Source organism: Pan troglodytes, chromosome 1 (assembly GCF_028858775.2).
Source record: "Pan troglodytes isolate AG18354 chromosome 1, NHGRI_mPanTro3-v2.0_pri, whole genome shotgun sequence".
Lineage (NCBI taxonomy): Eukaryota > Metazoa > Chordata > Mammalia > Primates > Hominidae > Pan > Pan troglodytes.
The window spans coordinates 138937353-138957634 of NC_072398.2; the positions used below are offsets into that span (position 1 = coordinate 138937353).

The following is a 20282-nucleotide window of genomic DNA, read 5'->3' on the forward strand; positions in this document are numbered from 1 at the left end:
AAGAGAAGGGAGAATATTCTGCAGAACAACAACAACAATGCACCATACAGTGGCAACCAGGTATACAGTAAAATAAAATTGCATTTAAGTTCAGCGTGCTAAAGTTTATAGTATACGTATGAGAAGAAAGAAAATTACCATAAACTTAGTAGCATGAAATGGAATCTCACTGAGCTCTAAATTTGCTAATTTTCTAATTTCATTGAGACTGAAAACCCTAAAGTCATATCTCCACTTATGTCTTTTGCCCATTTTCCTATTAGTTTTTTCTTTTTCTTATACATTTGTAGGATTTCTTTATATATTATAGATATCAGTCCTTTGTTGGCTATGTATTTTCTACCTGTTTGTGACTTGTCTTCTGTGCCACCCCCCCTTCTTTAGGGTAATTCTTGATACACACAAATTATTATTTCCAATGTAGTCAAATTTATCAATCTTTTCATTTATGGTTAGTAGGTTTTGTTTCTTATTTAAGAAATCTTCCTGGGCAGCCATCTTGTTCTTGCTGCACACTGGAGTTGGAAGACCTTCTCTGCTTCAGATTAACCAACAGCACAAATCAAGAAAAGTTAGCCAAACTTCCGGATCAGGTCCAGAATGGGGGCAAGGGTACAGCTCACAGAAAGAAGATGGTACAAAGAACAGCTACAGCTGATGACAAAAAGCTGGAGAAGAGCTACAAGCTGCCCGACAGCCAGGTCATCACCATCAGCAACGAACGGTTCCGGTGTCCGGAGGTGCTGTTCCAGCCTTCCTTCCTGGGCATGGAATCCTGTGGCACCCACAAGACCACCTTCAACTGCATCATGAAGTGTGATGTGGACATCTCCAAAGACCTGTACGCCAACACAGTGCTGTCCAGCGGCACCACCATGTACCCAGACATCACCAGCAGGATGCAGAAGGCAATCACTGCCCTGGCACCTAGCACCATGAAGATCAAGATCATTGCACCCCGAGAGCGAAAGTACTCGGTGTGGATCGGCGGCTCCATCCTGGCCTCAATGTCCACCTTCCAGCAGATGTGCACTAGCAAGCAGGAGTATGACAAGTTGGACTCCTCCACTGTTCACCACAAATGCTTCTAAATAGACTGTGAGCAGATGCATAGCTTTTGCTGCATGGGTTAATTCAGAAGTAAAAATTTGTCCCTGGCAAATGCATACATCTCATGCTAGCCTCACAAATCTGGAATAAGCCTTCGAAAAGAAATTGTCCTTGAAGCTAGTATCTGATATCAGCACTGGATCATAGAACTCGTTGCTGATTTTGACCTTGTATTCAAGTTAACTGTTCCCCTTGGTATTTGTTTAATACCCTGTACATATCTTTGATTTCAACCCTTAGTACATGTGGCTTGGTCACTTCGTGGCTGAGGTAAGAACATGCTTGCGGAAGACAAGTCTGTGGCTTGGTGAGTCTGCGTGGCCAGCAGTCTCCGATCTGTGCAGGGTATTAATGTGTCAGGGCTGAGTGTTCTGGGATTTCTCTAGAGGCTGGCAAGGGCTCCTGAACCAGTTGTTTCTGTCCTTTCAATCAGACAATCTGGAGAGTCACAGCTGTATCTAGAAAAACTCTCCGCCAGCAGCAAAAGTAAATCCCCTATGGAGGAAGATATTATCCAGAGCCTTAGGTTACAAATTAGTGTTATAATTTTGCAATCATAACATCCAGCACACAATAAAAAAATACCCAGGCATACAAAGAGTTAAGAACAGACTGAAAACCAAGAGGAAAAAGCTGACTGTAATGAAGAGACCAAGGGGAGACTGAAATACTGGCATTGTCATATCCAGACTATAAATGATTAATCTGTTCAAAGCAGTATATGACAATTGGAACATTTTGGCAGAAAATTTGAAACTGTAAAAGTAAATAAAATGGAAATTCTGGAAATGAAAAAATATCAAAATTGGAAACAATTCAATGGACAGGTTAAAGAGCAGGTTAAACACAAGTGTGGAATATAGGTCAGAGGAAAATATCCAGACTGAGGTAGGTTAAGCAAAAGGATAAAGAACACAGAGAAAAGCATAATACACATACAAGGCATTATTAGGCTTGTGAAATGGTCTAACAGAGAGATATCTGAAGTCTGAGAAAGAGAAAAGAGAACGGAGCAGGACCAATACATAAAAATAGAATGGCCAAGTCAATTTTCCAAAATTGACTAAAGACATCAAGTTGTAGGTTCAAGAGCAATAATAAATCTGAACAGATTAAACTAAGCAACAGATTAACAAAGTAAAACCAAAAAAAAAAAAAATCTCCAAAGGAGCTAGTGAAAAAAGGTGTATTATTTTTAAAGGGAAACAATAAACTGAAAACTGACTTCTCAATAAAAACATGGTAGCTAGGAGGCAACTGAATAATAGCTTTTAAGTAGTGAAAGGAAATAATTGCCAACATAGGATATCATAGCTGAGATTAATATGTTTTTAAAATGAGGGAGAAATAAAGAAAAATTTTATGACAAAAATAAAACCAGAGACTTCATCATCAGTAGACCCACACTTAAAGGAGATACCAGGAGAAGTTCTTTATTTTTATTTTTTTTGAGATGGAGTCTCGCTCTGTCACCCAGGCTGGAGTGCAGTGGCGTGATCTCGGCTCACTGCAACCTCCGCCTCCCGGGTTCACGCCATTCTCCTGCCTCAGCCTCCTGAGTAGCTGGGACTACAGGCGCCACCACGCCTGGCTAATTTTTTTGTATTTTTAGTAGAGACAGGGTTTCACCATGTTGGCCAGGATGGTCTCAAACTCCTGACTTCGTGATCCGCCCGCCTCGGCCTCCCAAAGTGCTGGAATTACAGGCTTGAGCCACCACACCCAGCCAAATACCAGGAGAAGTTCTTTAGGCACAAGCCAAATGATCCCACATGGAAGCACAAAGATGCCAGAATAAATGAAGACTAATGGAAAGGAGAAATGTAAATATGTGGGTAACTCTAAATCAAGAATGACTACAAATAAGAACAATAATATATAAGGAAGTTTAAAATAGATGTTCAATTAAAATATACAACAATAGCAAAAAAAGGAGAAATGATGGTAACTGTACCTAAGGTGCTTTAGGTCCTTGAAGTGGTAGAAGTACTCACTTATAGTGGAATTTGATAAGTCAATCATGCATTTTGTAATTTCTGAGTTAATCAGCAAATTATGGTTTAAAAAACTCAACAAGGTAATAGAGAAAAACAGATTTAAAGCAAACAAACAAACAAAAACACTTCATAAGTCCAAAAGCAGGCTAGAGAGAGAAAAAAGAACATATAACTTGAGGGACAAATAGAAAACGAATAGTGACATGGCATACTAAACCCAAATACATCAGTATCTACATATAAGACTAAATTCTACAACTGAAAGAAAAGACTGCCCCAAATGACAAGGGAAAAACCATATGCTGCTTACAATAAAAACACTTTAACTACTAAGATATAAAAAGGGTGAAAGTAAAAGGATGGGAAAACATATACCACACAACCATTAACCAAAAGAAAGTTGCTACCGTATGTTAACTTGCATCCATGTTAAGAATGAAGAGAACCATAAGTGGTAAATAGATGCATAAATGTAAGACTAAATAAATATGTATTTTCCTCAGTTCTCTTAATTTCTCTAAAAGATGAATATATAAAGCAGTAATTATATTATTGGGTCAAGTGTGTGTGTGTGTACGTGTGTGTGTGTGTGCATGCGTGCATGTATGCATGTGAGTATATCGGGAGGAAATGGAGCTATATTGGTGCAAAGTTTCTCTATTTTTCCAGAATTAAATTAGCGTTAATCTGAAATAATTAAGATGCATATTATAGTATCCAGAGAAAGTACTAAGAAAATAACAAAAAAAATTTAGAAGTCAAAGGAATCAAAGTGGTATACTACAAAATATTCATATAACACGAAAGAGGTAGTAAAGAAGGAACAGAGGAACAAAAAAGACATGAGACATTTAGAAACTAAATAGCAAAATGGCAGACTTAATAGTGGTGACGGTTGTACCTCACAGTGGATGTACTAAAAATCACTGACTTGTACATTTTAAAATGTATTTAATGTCACATGACTTATATCTCAATTTAAAAATTTTTTAAATAGCAGTCAGCAAAACTGAGTAATTACATTAAAATGTGAATGGATAAGATTTTACAGTCAAACCAAAATCCAACTATATGTTGTCTTTAGATTCAAGGATACAAATAGGTTGAAAGTAAAAGAATGGAAAAAGATATATCATGCAAACAGTAACCGTAAGAGAGCTGGAGTGGCTATACTGATAAAAAAAACAAAATAGACTTTAAGATAAATATCAACTGAGACAAAGAGGGATGTATTATAATGATAAAAAGGTCAATATATCAGGAATATATAACAATGTATATCCTGATACATACATTCCTTATATATTATATATTCATCTAACAGAGCTCCAAAATACATGAAACAAAAGTCATACAAACCACAATAGAATTAAATTAAAAATCAATATAAATAAAAAATTTGAGGGAAAGCCACGAATACTTGGAAATCAAACACATACTTCTAAGTAACCCATAGATCAAAGAATAAATCATAATGGATGTTAGGCAATATTTTGAAATGAGTGAAAACAAACATAAAACATAAAAATTTATGAAATGTAACTAAAGGAGTACTTAGAGGGAAACACATAGCTTTAAAAGACTAAATTAGGCCGAGTGCAGTGGCTCACGCCTGTAATCCCAACACTTTGGGGAGCCAAGGCCAGTGTACTGCTGGAGCCCAGGAGTTTGTACCCAACTTGGGCAACAGGGCAAAACCCCATCTCTACAAAAAAGTACAAAAATTAGCTGGGTATGGTGGCACACAACTCTAGTCCCAGCTACTTGGGAGGCTGAGGAGGGAGGATCACCTGAGCCTGGGAAGGTTGAGATGACTGCTCCACTGCACACTAGCTAGACTGGGTGACAGAGTGAGACCCTGTCTCAAGAAAAAAAAAAAAAAAAAAAAAGAGGCTAAACCGGAAAAGAAGAATGATGTCAAATTAATACCTTATTCCATCTTATCTTAAAAGAGGAACAAGCCGGGCATGGTGGCTCATGCCTGTAATCCCAGAGCTTTGGGAGGCCGAGGTGGGCAAATCACGAGGTCAAGAGATGGAGACCATCCTAGCCAACATGGTGAAACCCCGTCTCCACTAAAACTACAAAAATCAGCTGGGCGTGGTGGCACGCGCCTGTAGTCCCAGCTACTCCGGAGGCTGAGGCAGGAGAATCGCTTGAACCCAGGAGGCAGAGGTTGCAGTGAGCCGAGATCGCCAGCCTGGTGACAGAGCAAGACTCCGTCTCAAACGAAAAAAAAGAAGAACAAATTAAACCCAAAGCAATGGGAAAAAAAGTAATAAAGATTAAAGCAGAAATCAATGGAATAAAAATAGAATAAAGAAAACAGTTCTTTGAAAAGATCAACAACATTGATAAACATTGAGCTAGACTGTCTTTACGATAAACGGTGTTGGAACAATTCAATATCAGTATGTTTTAGAAAATGAACTCGGATCCATTCCATACACCATATCCAAAATTTAACTCAGAATGAATCATAGGCCTACATGTAAAACATAAAACTGTAAGTCTCCTAGAGGAAAATAGGACATAATAATTGTGACCCTGAGTTAGGTAAATAATTTTTAGTATGACACCAAAAACACAATCCATAAAAGAAAACAAATTGATAAATTGGACTTAATCTAAGTTAAAAACTTCTCTCTGGCCGAGCATGGTGGCTCATGCCTGTAATCCCAGCACCTTGGGAGGCTGAGGCGAGCAGATCATGAGGTCAGGAGATCAAGACCATCCTGGCTAACAGTGACACCCTGTCTCCACTAAAAATACAAAAAATTAGCCGGGTGTGGTGGTGGGCGCCTGTAGTCCCAGCTACTCGGGAGGCTGAGGCAGGAGAATGGTGTGAACCTGGGAGGAGGAGCTTGCAGTGAGCCGAGTTCACGCCACTGCACTCCAGCCTGGGCGACAGAGCAAGACTCCATCTCAAAATAAATAAATAAATAAATAAATAAATAAATAAATAAAACAAAACAACAACAACAACAACAAAACTGCACCAGTAACACCTACATTTGTAAAAATGTTTAAAAAGACACTCTTAAGGGGAATAAAAAGACAAGCTAGAGACTGGAAGAAAATATTTGCAAAGCAAATATCTGGTAAATGACTTGTACCCCGAATATATTTTTAAAGACCCTTAAGGCTTGGGCTCGGCATGGTGGCTCAGGCCTGTAATCCCAGCACTTTGGGAGGCTGAGGCATGTGGATCACTTGAGGCTAGGAGTTTGAGACCATCCTGGCCAACATGGTGAAAACCCATCTCTACTAAAAATACAAAAATTAGCCGGGCGTGGTGGTGCGTACCTGTAGTCACAGCTACTCAGAAGGCTGAAGCAGGAGAATCGCTTGAGCCCAGAAGGCAGAGGTTGCAGTGAGCTGAGATCATGCCATTGCACTCCAGCCTGGGCAACAGAGCAAGACTTTCTCAAAAAACAAAACAAAACAAAAACAAAAACAAAAAGACACTCAAGGCTCAATAGTAAAAAACCAAACAACCCAATTAAAGATTTAAGCAGGTTATTCACCAAAGAAGATATATAAGTGGCAAATAAGGACATAAAAAGATAGTCAACATTATTATCAGGGAAATGCAAATTAAAGCTACAAGATACCACTACATACCTATTATAATGGCTAAAATTTAACAAACTAACAGTATCAAGTGTTGGTGAGGATGTGAGGAACTAGAACTCTCATACACTACTAATTGGAAAGTATATGGTACAAGCACTTGGAAAATAGTTTGACATTTTCTTAAAAAGTTAATCATATACTTACCATGATATCCAGCCATTTTACTCCTAGGTAATTTACCAAAGAAAATAGAAAGCATACATCTATACAAGGATTTATACATGAATGATTTATTTGTAGTAACCAAAGACTAGAAACAACCCAAATGCCCCCCAACAGGTGAATGGACATTGTAATATATTCATACAATGGCATATTACTCAGCAACAAAAAGGAATGAACTATTGATACACATAACCCGAGTCACTCTAAAAAATTATGAAGGAAAGATGCCAACCCCCACCCCCAAAAGCATAGCACATATTGTATAGTTTATTTTATATAAGAAATACAAACGATAGGCCGGGCGCCGTGGCTCACACCTGTAATCCCAGCACTTTGGGAGGCCGAGGTGGGCGGATCACAAGGTCAGGAGATTGAGACCATCCTGGCTAACATGGTGAAACCCCATTTCTACTAAAAATACAAAAAATTAGCCGGGCGTGGTGGCGGGCGCCTGTAGTCCCAGCTACTCGGGAGGCTGAGGCAGGAGAATGGCATGAACCCAGGAGGCAGAGCTTGCAGTGATCCAAGATCGCACCACTGCACTCCAGCCTGGGCGACAGAGCAAGACTCCGTCTCAAAAAAAAAAAGAAAAAAGAAAAAAGAAATACAGACTATAGCGACAAAAAAAACGAAGAAGGGATAATGGGAAAAAAAGTGGGATTACAGAAGGGAAGGGGGAAACCTTTGGGATGGGTATATTCACTATATTGATTGTAGTAATTGTTTCACATGTGTATAAATGTGTCAAAACATCACAGCATACATATGTTATACATGCATATGTTATATATGTTATATATACATGCATGTTATATACATTATATATACACATGCATGTTGTATATGTTATATATACATGCATATGTTATACTGCATATAAATTATACAATATAGACACACACGCACACAAATGCCTGTATTTATTTTTTGAGACGGAATCTCACTCTGTCACTATGGCTGGAGTGCAGTGGCATGATCTTGGCTCACTGCAGCCTCCGCCACCCAGGTTCAAGTGGTTCTCGTACCTCAGCCTCCCAAGTAGCTGGGACCACAGGTGTGCGCCACCACGCCTGGCTGATTTTTTTTGTATTTTTAGTTAAGATGGGGTTTCACCACGTTGGCCAGGATGGTCACTCCTGACCTCAGGTGATCTGCCCACCTTAGACTCCCAAAGTGCTGGGATTACAGGTGTGAGTCACCACACCCAGCCATCTTACAGGTTTTTAAATAGCTCCAAAAATATTCAATAATGATAAGTGTGTCACTTTAAAATTAGCAAATTCTGTTGTGTCAGAAGAGAAGTACAGGAGTCCAACACCAGGGCTACTTAAAATATTTCCTATGGTGAGATTCTGGTATCTGCAGCAAATCTGGCTACTCCAATGCCAATTGCTTACTATTGCTGCTATGGAAACTAAAATTAATGCCAGGCAGTTGAAATCAAGCAAAGAAAGCAAAACTAATCCCTTGTTATGCATAGTGAAAAATAACCTCTTTGAAACACTTTGATATTCACTGAAAAAGGTCCCAGAAGTTACCACATCCCAATTATTTTCCAAAAGGAAAAATATCTTCAACTTTTAGATAAAATAATCTGCACTGCTTATAAAGCTAGAAAAATACCACCTTTGCTCTTACAGCATGTTGTTTCAGTGGTAAGATTTCTTTTTAAATTTCAACTTTTATTTTAGATTCAGGGGGTATATGTGCAGGTTTGTTTCATGGGTATATTGTGTGATGTTGAGGTTTGTGGTACAAATGATCCTGTCACCCAGGTAGTGAGCACAGTACCCAAAAGGTAGTTTTTCAGCCCTTATCCTCCTTCCTCCCTCTCCCCTCTAGTAGTCCCCATTGTCTATTGTTTGTATCTTTATGTCCATATGTACTCAATGGTTAGCTCCCACTTATAAGTGAGAGCATGCGGCATTTGGTTTTCTGTTCATGCACTAATTTATTTAGGATAATGGCCTCAGCTGCATCCGTGTTGCTGTAAAGGACATGATTTCTTTCTTTTCATGGCTGCATAGTATCCCATGATGTATATGTTCATTTTCTTTATCCAAGTCATGATTTAATTTAATTCCTGCTTTTTCCATGAATTAAAAATATCCTTTGTCTCTGAGGCATCTTATATATTCTGCAAGCATCTATAAAACAGTAACAGGCTAGCTTATTAGCTTGCGAGTAGGATAAGACTTTTCACAGTTCTTGGCAGGCATTATCTACTAAAGTTGAAGATACTCGTAACCTGTAACTCTGCAACTCTACTCCTAAATGTATGCTCAACAGAAATGCATGTGATCTGTACTAAGAGACTTATACAAGAATGCTCATAACAGCATTTTTTAAAACTTCATTCTTCATGCTTTTGTTTAAAGTCTCTTTTTAATCCTACCTCTCAAGGCTAGAATGGTCCATAGTTAGAATTGGCGGTCACAGTATGAACTCATTGTTAATATAGATACAGAAGAACACATACAGAAATATTTTATAGATACAGTCATGCATTGCATATTAACTGTTCAGTCAACAATGGACTTCATATACGACTGGTGGTGCCACAAGATGATAATACTGTATTTTTACTTTTTTTACATTTAGATATGTTTAGATACACAGGTTGCCTACAGTATTCAGTACATTAACATACTATACATATTTGTAGCCCAGGAGCAATAGGCTATACCATATAGCCTAGATGTCTAGTAGGCTACACCATCTAAGTTTGTGTAATTACACTCTATGATGTTCTCACAATGACAAAATCACCTAATGATGCATTTCTCAGAACACATCTCCATCATTAAGCAATGCATGACTGTATGTGTATATACCCAGATTAGTACACACACATCTATTTCTTTACTCTGTTAGCTGAAAGGGCCTGAAACAAACGACACCCTAGCACCTGGGTGCTAGCAACAAGTACACCTAGCACCCAGATTTTGGTTTCTAAATAGCATTCTCCAAAAAAGGAACCAGGGCTCCTTGGAGAAATGGCCGATTCTAGGACTGGGACAGGAAACATACAAGATGAGTCCAGAGTAGTGCCAAAAAGAAAGTACTTAAAAACAAAAACAAACAAAAAAACCCCACACAGATGGCATTGATGGGGCATGTCATAAGAGCACAGGAACCAACTGAAAGAGCTCCCAATGGCTAAAGCTGGAACAATTTGAGCAAAATAAAATAGCATTATAATCCAAAGTATAAAGTGAATATCCATGAGTCTATACTGATATAAAGGTTTGAACAAACCAATAAATGGAGAAGAGACAAATCTGTGCAGAATAATTCCAAAAAATTTATGTATATATACTCCAACCTTAAGAACAGGAGCATGGAGCTGGGCACAGTGGCACACACCTATAATTCAAGCTACTCGGGAGACTGAAGCAGGAGGATTGCTTAAGGCCAAGAGTTTGAGGCTGCAGTGCATTATGTTTGCACCTGTAAATAACAACTGTACTCCAGCCTGGGCAACATAGCAAGACCCTGTCTCTAAAAATATTAAACAGTGGGGGTGGGGAATATAACTCCCCATTCCTTAGGTGTGGCTGCACACCCAGGAGGTGGAGGTTGCAGTGACCTGAGATCCCACCCCTGCACTCCAGCGTGGGTGATAGAGTGAGACTCTGTCTTAAAAAAAAAAAAAAAAAAAAAGAAAGAGAAAGTCACTTTCAGTGATGGTAAGTTAGTATCTCCCAAGGTGATTTCATTCTACTTTTCAACAACTTTAATAATTAGAAAGTTCTTCCTGCTGAGTTGAAACCAGCTGCTCTCTAATTTCCTCATTTATTGCATGAATGAATGAATGAGAAGTTAACTAGCTCCATGAGAGCAGGGACACATTCTGATTCTGTTTTACCTTACTCAGCACCTGGCACTCAGTAGACACTCAAAAGATTTGTGAATGAGTAAATGGTGAGTTGGTTGGGGGAAGGGCTTCAACTTCTATAACCCCCCCCTACACATACTTACTAATACACCCACATAGCTATTAATACATATATGCAAAGGTTACCAGAACTTTTTGGAGTAGTTACTGGTATGTATGTGGATATGTATGTTTGTGCCTATCAGTTAGTAATCCATAAATATTCATTTAAATCTAGTAATATGTAAATATTCATTTAAATCTTCACACCCTTATACATAGGTTTTAAAAACAATTTAACTAAAGCTAAGAGAAGTAAAGTAATCACGTGCACAATAAGTGAGAAAGGAGTTGGGGTCAGTCGTGTCCCAAGTCCCTGTTAAAGGTGAGGAATGAATCAGAAACCTGGGGCTAGGGCAGTGCCTTCTCAGCATTTCTGGGGAAAAGCTCCTCGACCAGCAGCCAAGCAAGGACTGTGTGGCTTTGGGCAAATCACGTCACCTCTGGTTAGGCTGCATCCTCACCTGAAAACAAAAAGCTTCTAAACGGAAGCTGAACGCTGAGCGTGCAGGGACAGAGGGGAGGGGCAGGCGCGGGAGACGGGACCGGGGGACCAGAAGGTGGAGGAGGGACAGTCACTAATGGGCACCTGGGGGACGACAGAATCTGGACAACAAACTCCCGTGACACGAGTTTAACCTATGTAACACACCTGCACACGGACTCCTGAACCTAAAATAAAAGTTAAATTAAAAATAAAAACAAAAAGCTTGGGCCCAGTGGCCTCTTAAACCTTTGCCAGTTCCAAGGCCCTGGTATTCTGGGCTTTTGTTGCTACTGTTTTGTTTTTTCCAAGCTCTGGAGTGTTTGCAAATTTAAGTTTAACACTGCCCCATCATCTCCAGCAAGTCACTTTCCCTGCTCAGTCTCCTCACGGGTCCAGTGAGGCGCCGGCCTACAAGGTCTCTTCCATTCTTTACTTTTCGGAGTGACCAACAAAGCCTAAAGCAAATAAAATTTACACTCGCAGGTGGGTGACGGACTTCTGACAGGGAAAACCCCGAGGGAGCCCTTTCCACACCGATTCTCAAGGGGAAAATAGGGTGGGCAGGATCTCCTCCCCTCACCCGCCAAAGCCCTGAGGTAAAGCTCTGAGCTCGGCAAGTCAGAGAGCACTACGCCGGCGAAGAACGAAGAAAGAAAAACGCGAAGAGACAGGTCTGCCGAGGCCTCATCCCCAGCGCTGCAAACCCACCTGCTCACCAGGTCCTCAGAGACCGCTCAGGGTTTCCTAAACTTCCAGAACGTTCCGTGAGCAGTGAGAGGCGCCGCCGGTAGGGCAGAGCGCCCAGGGTGCCTGGGGCAGGGTTCTGCAGTCGCTGGGCTTCTGCGCAATCGCAGACCCCGCAAACCTTTTCCGCGCTTCTGGCTCCCTAGAGCGAGGTTTGCAGGAAGCCGGAAGTGGTTAAGAAGATACAAGATTTGTAGGCCTGCCGCGGTGGCTCATGCCACTAATCCCAGCACTTTGGGAGGCCGAGCTGGGCGGATCACGAGGTCAGAAGTTCGAGACCAGCGTACCAACATGGTGAAACCCCGTCTCTACTAAAAATGCAAAAATTAGCTGGGCATGGAGGCGCGCACCTGTAATCCCAGCTACTCGAGAGGCTGGGGCAGGAGAATCGCTTGAACCCAGGAGGCGGAGGTTGCAGTGAGCGAGATCGCACCACTGCACTCCAGCCTGGGTGACAGGGCAAGACTCCGTCTCAAAAAAACAAAAAAACAAGATTTTTGCGTGTTAGACTCAGTTGTCCGGAATTGATTTTCGCAGTTTTCTAAAATTCAGGCTCAATTCTTAGATTTCTGTCATTTGCAACATAAAATCAAAGTGGCCTTCAGTTTATCCAAATTATGAAAAAGGTAGATTTTCATGAGCAGCTGTCAAAAGGACATACAGGGGCCTGTGTGTTTGCTTTTTAGGACCCCATTATGTTCAGACCTAATTGAAGCTCAGCAATTTATTAAGTGTCACAATCATAAAAATGTAAAAAGACAAAGACCACTACTTGCCTTGAGCCTAATGGTTAGGATACAAAACTATGTGCCTTACTTTGTAAAACAGGTATTCCTGTAGAAAGAAAGGTGCTCCAGGAGAAATCCTTTGGAGCACACTTGTGATGTGCTGTTAGTTTTTCCCTGTGATAACCATTTTGTATGTTTGGCATTTTGTATAACTGATATTAAAATTAGGTGCACTCTTGCTGCCTCATTTGGGCAGTTTGTTAAGCCACCACACCTGGCCTCTATTGTTTATAAATTACCTGGTCTAAGGTATTTTGTTGTCGTGGCCATAATGGACTAAGACAATTCCTCCTCTCTTCAAATCTCCAGAACTTATTCCTCATCTTTACTTTCGGCTGAAGTGAAATAGTTACTGCTAATATTTCATAAAGATTTATGATTTTAATAGTATTTAGTATTTAATATTAAATACTATTTAAATGAGATAAATAAAAGCATCCAGAAGTGAAGTTCCACAGATGTCCACCTACCAATCTACCAACATCTATATGCACAGATTCTGCTTTCTTTCCAACTATAGTAGGTGAACTGTATATAATCCTATGTAAGGCCAGCCCTCAAATGGACAACAAAGCCCATCTCTTCTTGCTTACCCAAGAATATAGCTCCACCGGCCAGTCGCAGTGGCTCACGCCTGTAATCCCAGCCCTTTGGGAGGCTGAGGCAGGCGAATCACAAGGTCAGGAGATCAAGATCAGCCTGGCCAATATGGCAAAACCTCATCTCTACTAAAAATACAAAAAATTAGCCAGGTGTGGTGGTGCACACCTGTAGTCCCAGCTACTTGGGAGGCTGAGGCAGGAGAATTGCTTGAACCTGGGAGGCAGAGGTTGCAGTGAGCCAAGATCACACCACTGCACTCCAGCCTGAACAACAGAGCAAAACTGTCTCAAAAAAAAAAAATATATATATATATATATATCCACCAATTATTTCCTGACTCTTAGAATCTTCAATTTTCTCCTCTCCACTGAATAGTCTCAATAGCAAATAAATATGCCATTATTTCTCTCATCTTAAAATCTCTTAATCTCCTCTCCCACACCAGCTAACAATCCATTTCTCTGCTCTCTTTACAGAAAAACTCAAAAGGATTGTCTATAATTTCTGTTGCTAATGCCCTTTTTTCCCATTCTTTATCAAATTTATTCCAATCAGACTTTTTCATTTCCACCATACCACAGAAATTGCTCATGTCAAAGTCATTGGTAAATCCAGCAAACAGCTGTCAATACTAATTTTACTTGGTCAATCAGCAGTACTTGTTACAGTTGATCATTCCCTCCTCCTGGAAAAACTTTCTTTCCTTGGCTTCCCCATATCATGCTCTCATGGTTTCCCTCCAGCCTCACTGGCCATTTATCAGCATCCTTATTGGTTTTTCCTCAAAACCCAACCTTTTAATCTTGCTTGGAGTGCTGCAAGCTCAGTCCTTGGACCTCTTTTCTTCTCTGGGTATATTTGTTACTTTGGTGTCCTCCTTAACTCATAGTGTTAGATATCATCCATGTGCTGACAAATTCCAAATATCTATCTACAGCCCTGGCCTTTCCCCTGAACTCCAAACTGGTATAACCAATTGCTGTTTAATATTTCCAGTAATAGACATCTCAAATTTCACATGTCCAAAACTGAACTTCTGATTTCCCCTCCCAATGCTGCACCATCTATAGTCTTCCTTATCTCAGTTAAAGATTACACATATTTTATTTAAATACTTTGACTGTCTTACATACCCTTTTCAGCCATCAGGAAGTCTTGTTGCCTGTACTTTCAAAATATATCCAGAGTCTGACCACCTTTCTGGTTTGAGCCACCATCAGCTTTCACCTGGATTATTGCAATAGACTCCTAACAGGTTTCCATTTTCACCTTGCCCCTAAAGTCTTTTTTCAACATAGCAACCAGGGTAATCCTTTGAAACAGAAGTCAGATTGTGTCTTTCCTTTGCTTAAAACCATATAATTGCTCTCAAAAAAAATAATAAAAAAAACCGGCCAGGCACAGTGGCTCAACGCTTATAATGCCAGCACTTTGGGAGCCCGAGGCGGGTGGATCACCTGAGGTCAGGAGTTCAAGACCAGTCTGACCAACATGGAGAAACCCTGTCTCTACTAAAAATACAAAATTAGCCAGGCATGGTGGTGGATGCTTGTAATCCCAGCTACTCAGGAGGCTGAGGCAGGAGAATTGCTTGAACCAAGGAGGTGGAGGTCTCGGTGAGCCGAGATTGCACCATTGCACTCCAGCCTGGGCAACAAGAGTGAAACTACGTCTCAAAACAAAACAAACAAACAAACAAACACCATCTAATGGCTCTCAAACCTCTCAGAATTAAAGCTAAAATCCTTATGATAGCCAACATGGTCCAATTCCCCTGTATTGGTCCATTCTCACACTTCTATGAAGCAATACCTGAGACAGGGGAACTTATAAAGGAAAAAGGTTTAATTGACTCACAGTTCCACATGGCTTGGGAGGACTTAGGAAACTTACAATCATGGCAGAAGGCAAAAGAAAAGCAGGCACCTCCCCCACAGGGCGGCAGGAAGGAGTGAGTGCCGAGTGAAGGGCAAAACCCCTTATAAAACCATCAGATCTCGTGAGAACTCACTCACCATCATGAGAACAGCATGGCAGAAACCACCCCCATGATTCAACGATCTCCACCTGTTCTGCTCTTGACACGTGGGAATTATGGGAATTACAATTCAAGATGAGATTTGGGTGGGGGACACAGCCAAACCATATCATCCCATTACCCATCTGGCCTCATCTGCTACTATCTCTCCCACTTGCATCCTCTGTTCCAGGCCCATTGGCCCCCTCCTTGCTTCTTTTACCTGTCAGGCATGCACCTGCCTCAGGGATTTTGCACCAGCTTTTATGTCTGGCATGCTCTCTCTCCCCAATGTCTTCATAACTATCTGTCCTCCTTCAAATCTTAGCTCAACTATCATCTTTCAAAATAAAGCCCACCTTGACTTTCTCATTTAAAATTGGAACCACTCCTAATGCCAGGCACAGTGGCTCATGCCTGTAATCCCACCACTTTAGGAAGCTGAGGTGAGTGGATCACTTGAGGCCAGGAGTTCAAGACCAGCCTAGCCAACATGGTGAAACCCCGTCTCTATTAAAAATACAAAAATTAGTTGGCCGTGGTGGTGCACACCTGTAATCCCAGCTACTTGGCAGGCTGAGGCAGGAGAATCGATTGAACCTGGGAGGCAAAGTTTGCAGTGAGCTGAGATCACACCACTGCACTCCAGCCAGGGCAACAGAGTGAGACTCTGTCTCAAAAATAAATGAGTAAATAAAATGAAATAATAAAATTAATTTAAAAATAAAATTGGAACCACTCCTGATCCCTCTTAGTCTCCTCTATGCTTTTGGTTTTTGAGACAGGGTCTCACTCTGTCACCCAGGCTGGAGTGCAGTGATGTCCTTGGGCCACCCATCCTCAGATGATCCTCCTACCTCAGTCTCCTGAGTAGCTGAGACTACAGATGCATGCCACCATGCCCAACTGATTTTTGTATCTTTTGTAGAGACAAGGTTTCACAACGTTGCCCAGGCTCTTCTGTCCTTTTTTCATAGCACTTCTCACCTTCTAACGTACTATCTAATTTACATATTTATTATTTCTATTGTTCATGGCCTTTCTCTTCTCACTACAATGTGAAGTCCACAAGAGCAGAGATTTTTGTCTGTTTGGTTTGCTGATGAATCTTTAGCACCTATTACAGAATGGTGTCTAGTACCTATTAAGCACTAATAAATACAGACAAACATTGAAGTGTCGTTCATCCTCATGTATAAGGCCCCTTCTGGCTTATGTCTTAGTGATAACATAATCAGACTTCATTGAATGTTATCAGCCATAAGATACATAGTACCAATGGGGGCTTCTATTTTGATTAAAATTCTTAGTCTTATTACTTTTAGGCTTGAACTAATTTATTTCAAGCTTTGGTCTTCTGGGTCCAAGCTAATTAGTTTGTCTAAGAAGTATTTGCTAGAAATAAAAGTTTAACAGCTAAGTTTGCTAACAAGTTTTCATTCGGGAGCTCATGTATTACTACCAATCATCTGTTACTAGAACAAATAAGGCTGTTTGAGTTGTGCTTTTAAAGGTGCCTATGCGATTCAAGTCCAAATATATTGAAATTGAATACACAAATGTATTTGGCAACTCTATAACAGCCCAACTCCGTGATTCACTACTCCCTAGAATTCCTGCACAGGAATATGTTCAATTTACATTCCTGCTTAGAGTCAAAACATTCCTAATTCAACAGCTGCAAGAAAGTTATAATGAAAAATTAACTCCATAAATTATTGATTCTTGGATTGAAAATGTATACCTCAACTTGAAAGCGTAGAATCAATAAAAAATATATATTTCATAAACCGTGCAATGTCATATTTCCACATTAGTTGCAAAATGACAAGTTGTTAGGAGACTAAGAATAGCTTAGTTTTCTGTGTGAGATGCCTCAGTTTCACAAGCAGCAGCAAGCCCTCTAATCTTCCTAGTCTGAATGCATGGATCTATGATAATGAATGAACTTCAATATTTTTCCCTTTTAGTCAATTGCAAACATTGACAAGAATTTTCTTTTGAGACTCCACTATCTCTTTTTTTGTTTCCTGCTTCGTCCTTGACGTTTCTGACTTTGACGTTGTAACCTGTCCAAAAGAAACACACACACACACACACACACACACACACACACACACACAGAGAGAGAGACAAAGAGAGAAAGAGAGTAAGGGAATTGTAGGGGAAATCTGATGAAAGAGAAGTGACTGTTTTCAAATTTAGCCCTTCACCAGTTTTCTTTGATATGGGAAATGGACACAATACTATATCCTTAGATCCTGACTATGTATATAAATACTTATTTTTAAATGGTTGGATTTAAACAACTTATTATTTTGAAAACAACAGGCTCAGTTCAATTAAACCATAAGTTATTTTAAAAATAACTGGTTTGGCCAGGCATGGTGCCTCGTGCCTGTAATCCCAGCATTTTGGGAGGCCGAGGCAAGTGGATCACTTGAGGTCAGGAGTTTGAGATCAGCCTGGACAACATGGTGAAACCCTATCTCTATTAAAAATACAAAAATTAGCCAGGTGTGGTGGTGCGCACCTGTAATCCCAGATATTTGGGTGGCTGAGGTAGGAGAATTGCTTGAACCCAGGAGGCAGAAGTTGCAGTGAGTCAAGATTGTGCCACTGCACTCCAGCCTTGATGACAGAGCAAGACTCTGTCTTAAAAATAAAAATAATAATAATAATAAAATAGGCTGGGTGCGGTGGCTCACGCTTGTAATCCCAGCACTTTGGGAGGCTGAGACGGGTGGATCACCTGAGATCAGGAGTTCGTGACCAGACTGGCCAACATGGTGAAATCCTGTCTCTACTAAAAATATAAAAAATTAGCTGGGCGTGGTGGCACACGCCTGTAGTCCTAGCTACTCAAGAGGCTGAGCACGAGAATTGCTTGAACCCAGGAGGCAGAGGTTGCAGTGAGCCGAGATCATGTCACTACACTCCAGCCTGGGTGACAGAGCGAGACTCTGTCTCAAAAAAAAAAAAAAAAAAAAAAAAAAAAAAAAGCTGGTTTTTTGGCTTCAAAATCTTTTCTATTTTCAAATAGGTTCAAATATGTATGTATATGGCTCAGATAATCAAAGCAAAACATACTTAGTTTTCTAGATTGCACTTTCCCATGTCACTGGTTCCGTTCACCCTCTTTGACTAAATCCCCCCCTGGTTCTTAGCTGACTGTCATGATAATGCCTTGTGCTTTAGCTGCTGTTGGTGTAATGCAACTACTGGGCATAGCTATGATTCAGTGGTGAATTCCTGAAAGTTTAGACATTTTGACAGATTCTTGGTTTTGGCAAGAAGAACTTTCTTCAGTCCTCCGTCACACTGTAAAAACAACTAAGATGAAAACTCAATGCACTAAAAAACAGCTAAATCTAAGAATAAAAATTCCTAAATTTAAAGCATATTGAGCTACATAAAGAAAAGCCTACCTAGGCTTCTCTTCAAAGCTAGTCAGGTTCTATCGTATGAATCAGACACTGTCTGAAAAAGGATAAAGGTACATAATTACCTATTTGCCACCTGTCTCAGATCAGGGGGTCTATACCAGCTAGGAACTTCGTGGTTATCACTTTCCCTGGTAGGCACTGTGGTTTTGAGGCAGCCAGAGATGTATGAATCACCTTTTCTTCTCTTCCTCCCTCTACCTCCATGAACCTTCTCCTGTTGTTCTACATCCATAGAGAGAAGAGCTCAAAGGAAACAGCTGAGCAGGAAGTAAGGAGCAGACTACATGTTGAGAAATGTAGTGCCCCAGTATATAGCACCATAGTTAGGGGCAGAGAGAGGATGAACCTAAGAACCGTGCAAGATGGGAACTGTAGTTTTTTGTGTGTTCCATCATTTTAGAGTTACAAATGATCAGACAATGTGGTGGGAAAAGCCAATAGAAGGAAACCACAATAGGTGAATGCCTAGTAGACATGGAAATTGACATGAGAACTGGCATATATACAAGTGGATAAGTAGCAGGACCAAGAGAAATATACACATTTTATCTGTTGATAAATACTAAGTTTGAAGACTCTTATTTATGGAAAAGTAAGTAAAAGAACAACAATGACAAAAAGCCAGCATGGAGCCTGTGAAACTAATACCTCAGAACAAGGGAAAGGAAATAACCACATAAAGAACCAAAGGAAAAGCATAAAAATGATCTACTGCAAGATCAAAAAAAAAAATCTTCAAGAGACTACTTGCATCTGCAATAGAGCTCAAAAAGTTATGCATGTTCTGCATACATGCATCTATACAGTGGAAGAAGAAAGAGGTTGAAATGGAAAGCCGATACAATGTTATGAATGAAATAAGGAAGGATTGAAATAATACAAGAATGCAACTATAGAATTAAAATCTATATTGGCAATAAAGACTTGATTCTAGGAGAATATTGAATCAGTAATGAGGACTATTTGAGCACTCCAGAATGAAGAGAGAAAGATCAGAGGGAGGTGGTTGAGATAAAGGTAAAAAAAGAGAAAAAAAGATAATTGGTGTTCATGACGAAGAGACTAAAACAAATGGAAGAAAATTAAATATGTGATGGGAAGAACCATTTCTTGATGAGAAAAAAAAAGCCCATAGATGGAGGTAGAAAGGAATAACCATTTTTCCTGCAAAATAAACGATGAAGACCTACATCTAGACTTGGCCTGACAATGTTTTTAAATTACAAGGCTACGGAAGATGACTTACAAACATCCAAGAAGGAAATAAAATATGTTACCTAGAAAGAACAAAAACATAATGTCAGTCTTGGACTTCTTCGCTGCCACACTAAATTACAGGATATAATTATTCA

General features: G+C 40.1%; 2 protein-coding genes across 4 annotated transcripts in view; one reads left to right on the plus strand and one right to left on the minus strand.

Annotated features, from left to right (window-relative positions):
- The window catches only part of C1H1orf146 (chromosome 1 C1orf146 homolog), a 57895-nt gene that overhangs the window by 16424 nt on the left and 21189 nt on the right, over nt 1–20282 (minus strand). For 2 of the 3 annotated variants that reach the window (XM_513558.6, XM_063816831.1), the window contains exon 1: nt 12041–12182. The exons of the other annotated variant lie outside the window; for it this stretch is intronic. The gene's annotated coding sequence lies outside the window, so the exon portion shown is untranslated. Of the gene's footprint in view, nt 1–12040; nt 12183–20282 lie in introns of those variants that run through there. 3 annotated transcript variants of the gene reach the window in all.
- Nucleotides 415–1541, plus strand: LOC104001691 (actin, alpha skeletal muscle-like). The gene has a single exon (XM_054667788.2). The coding sequence runs from the start codon at nt 633–635 to the stop codon at nt 1089–1091; it is 459 nt and encodes a 152-aa protein (XP_054523763.1). The 5' UTR covers nt 415–632; the 3' UTR covers nt 1092–1541.

What these genes read in the sequence shown, in the direction of transcription:
- LOC104001691 (XM_054667788.2), top strand. Translation starts at nt 633, where the DNA reads ATGGTACAAAGAACAGCTACAGCTGATGACAAAAAGCTGGAGAAGAGC.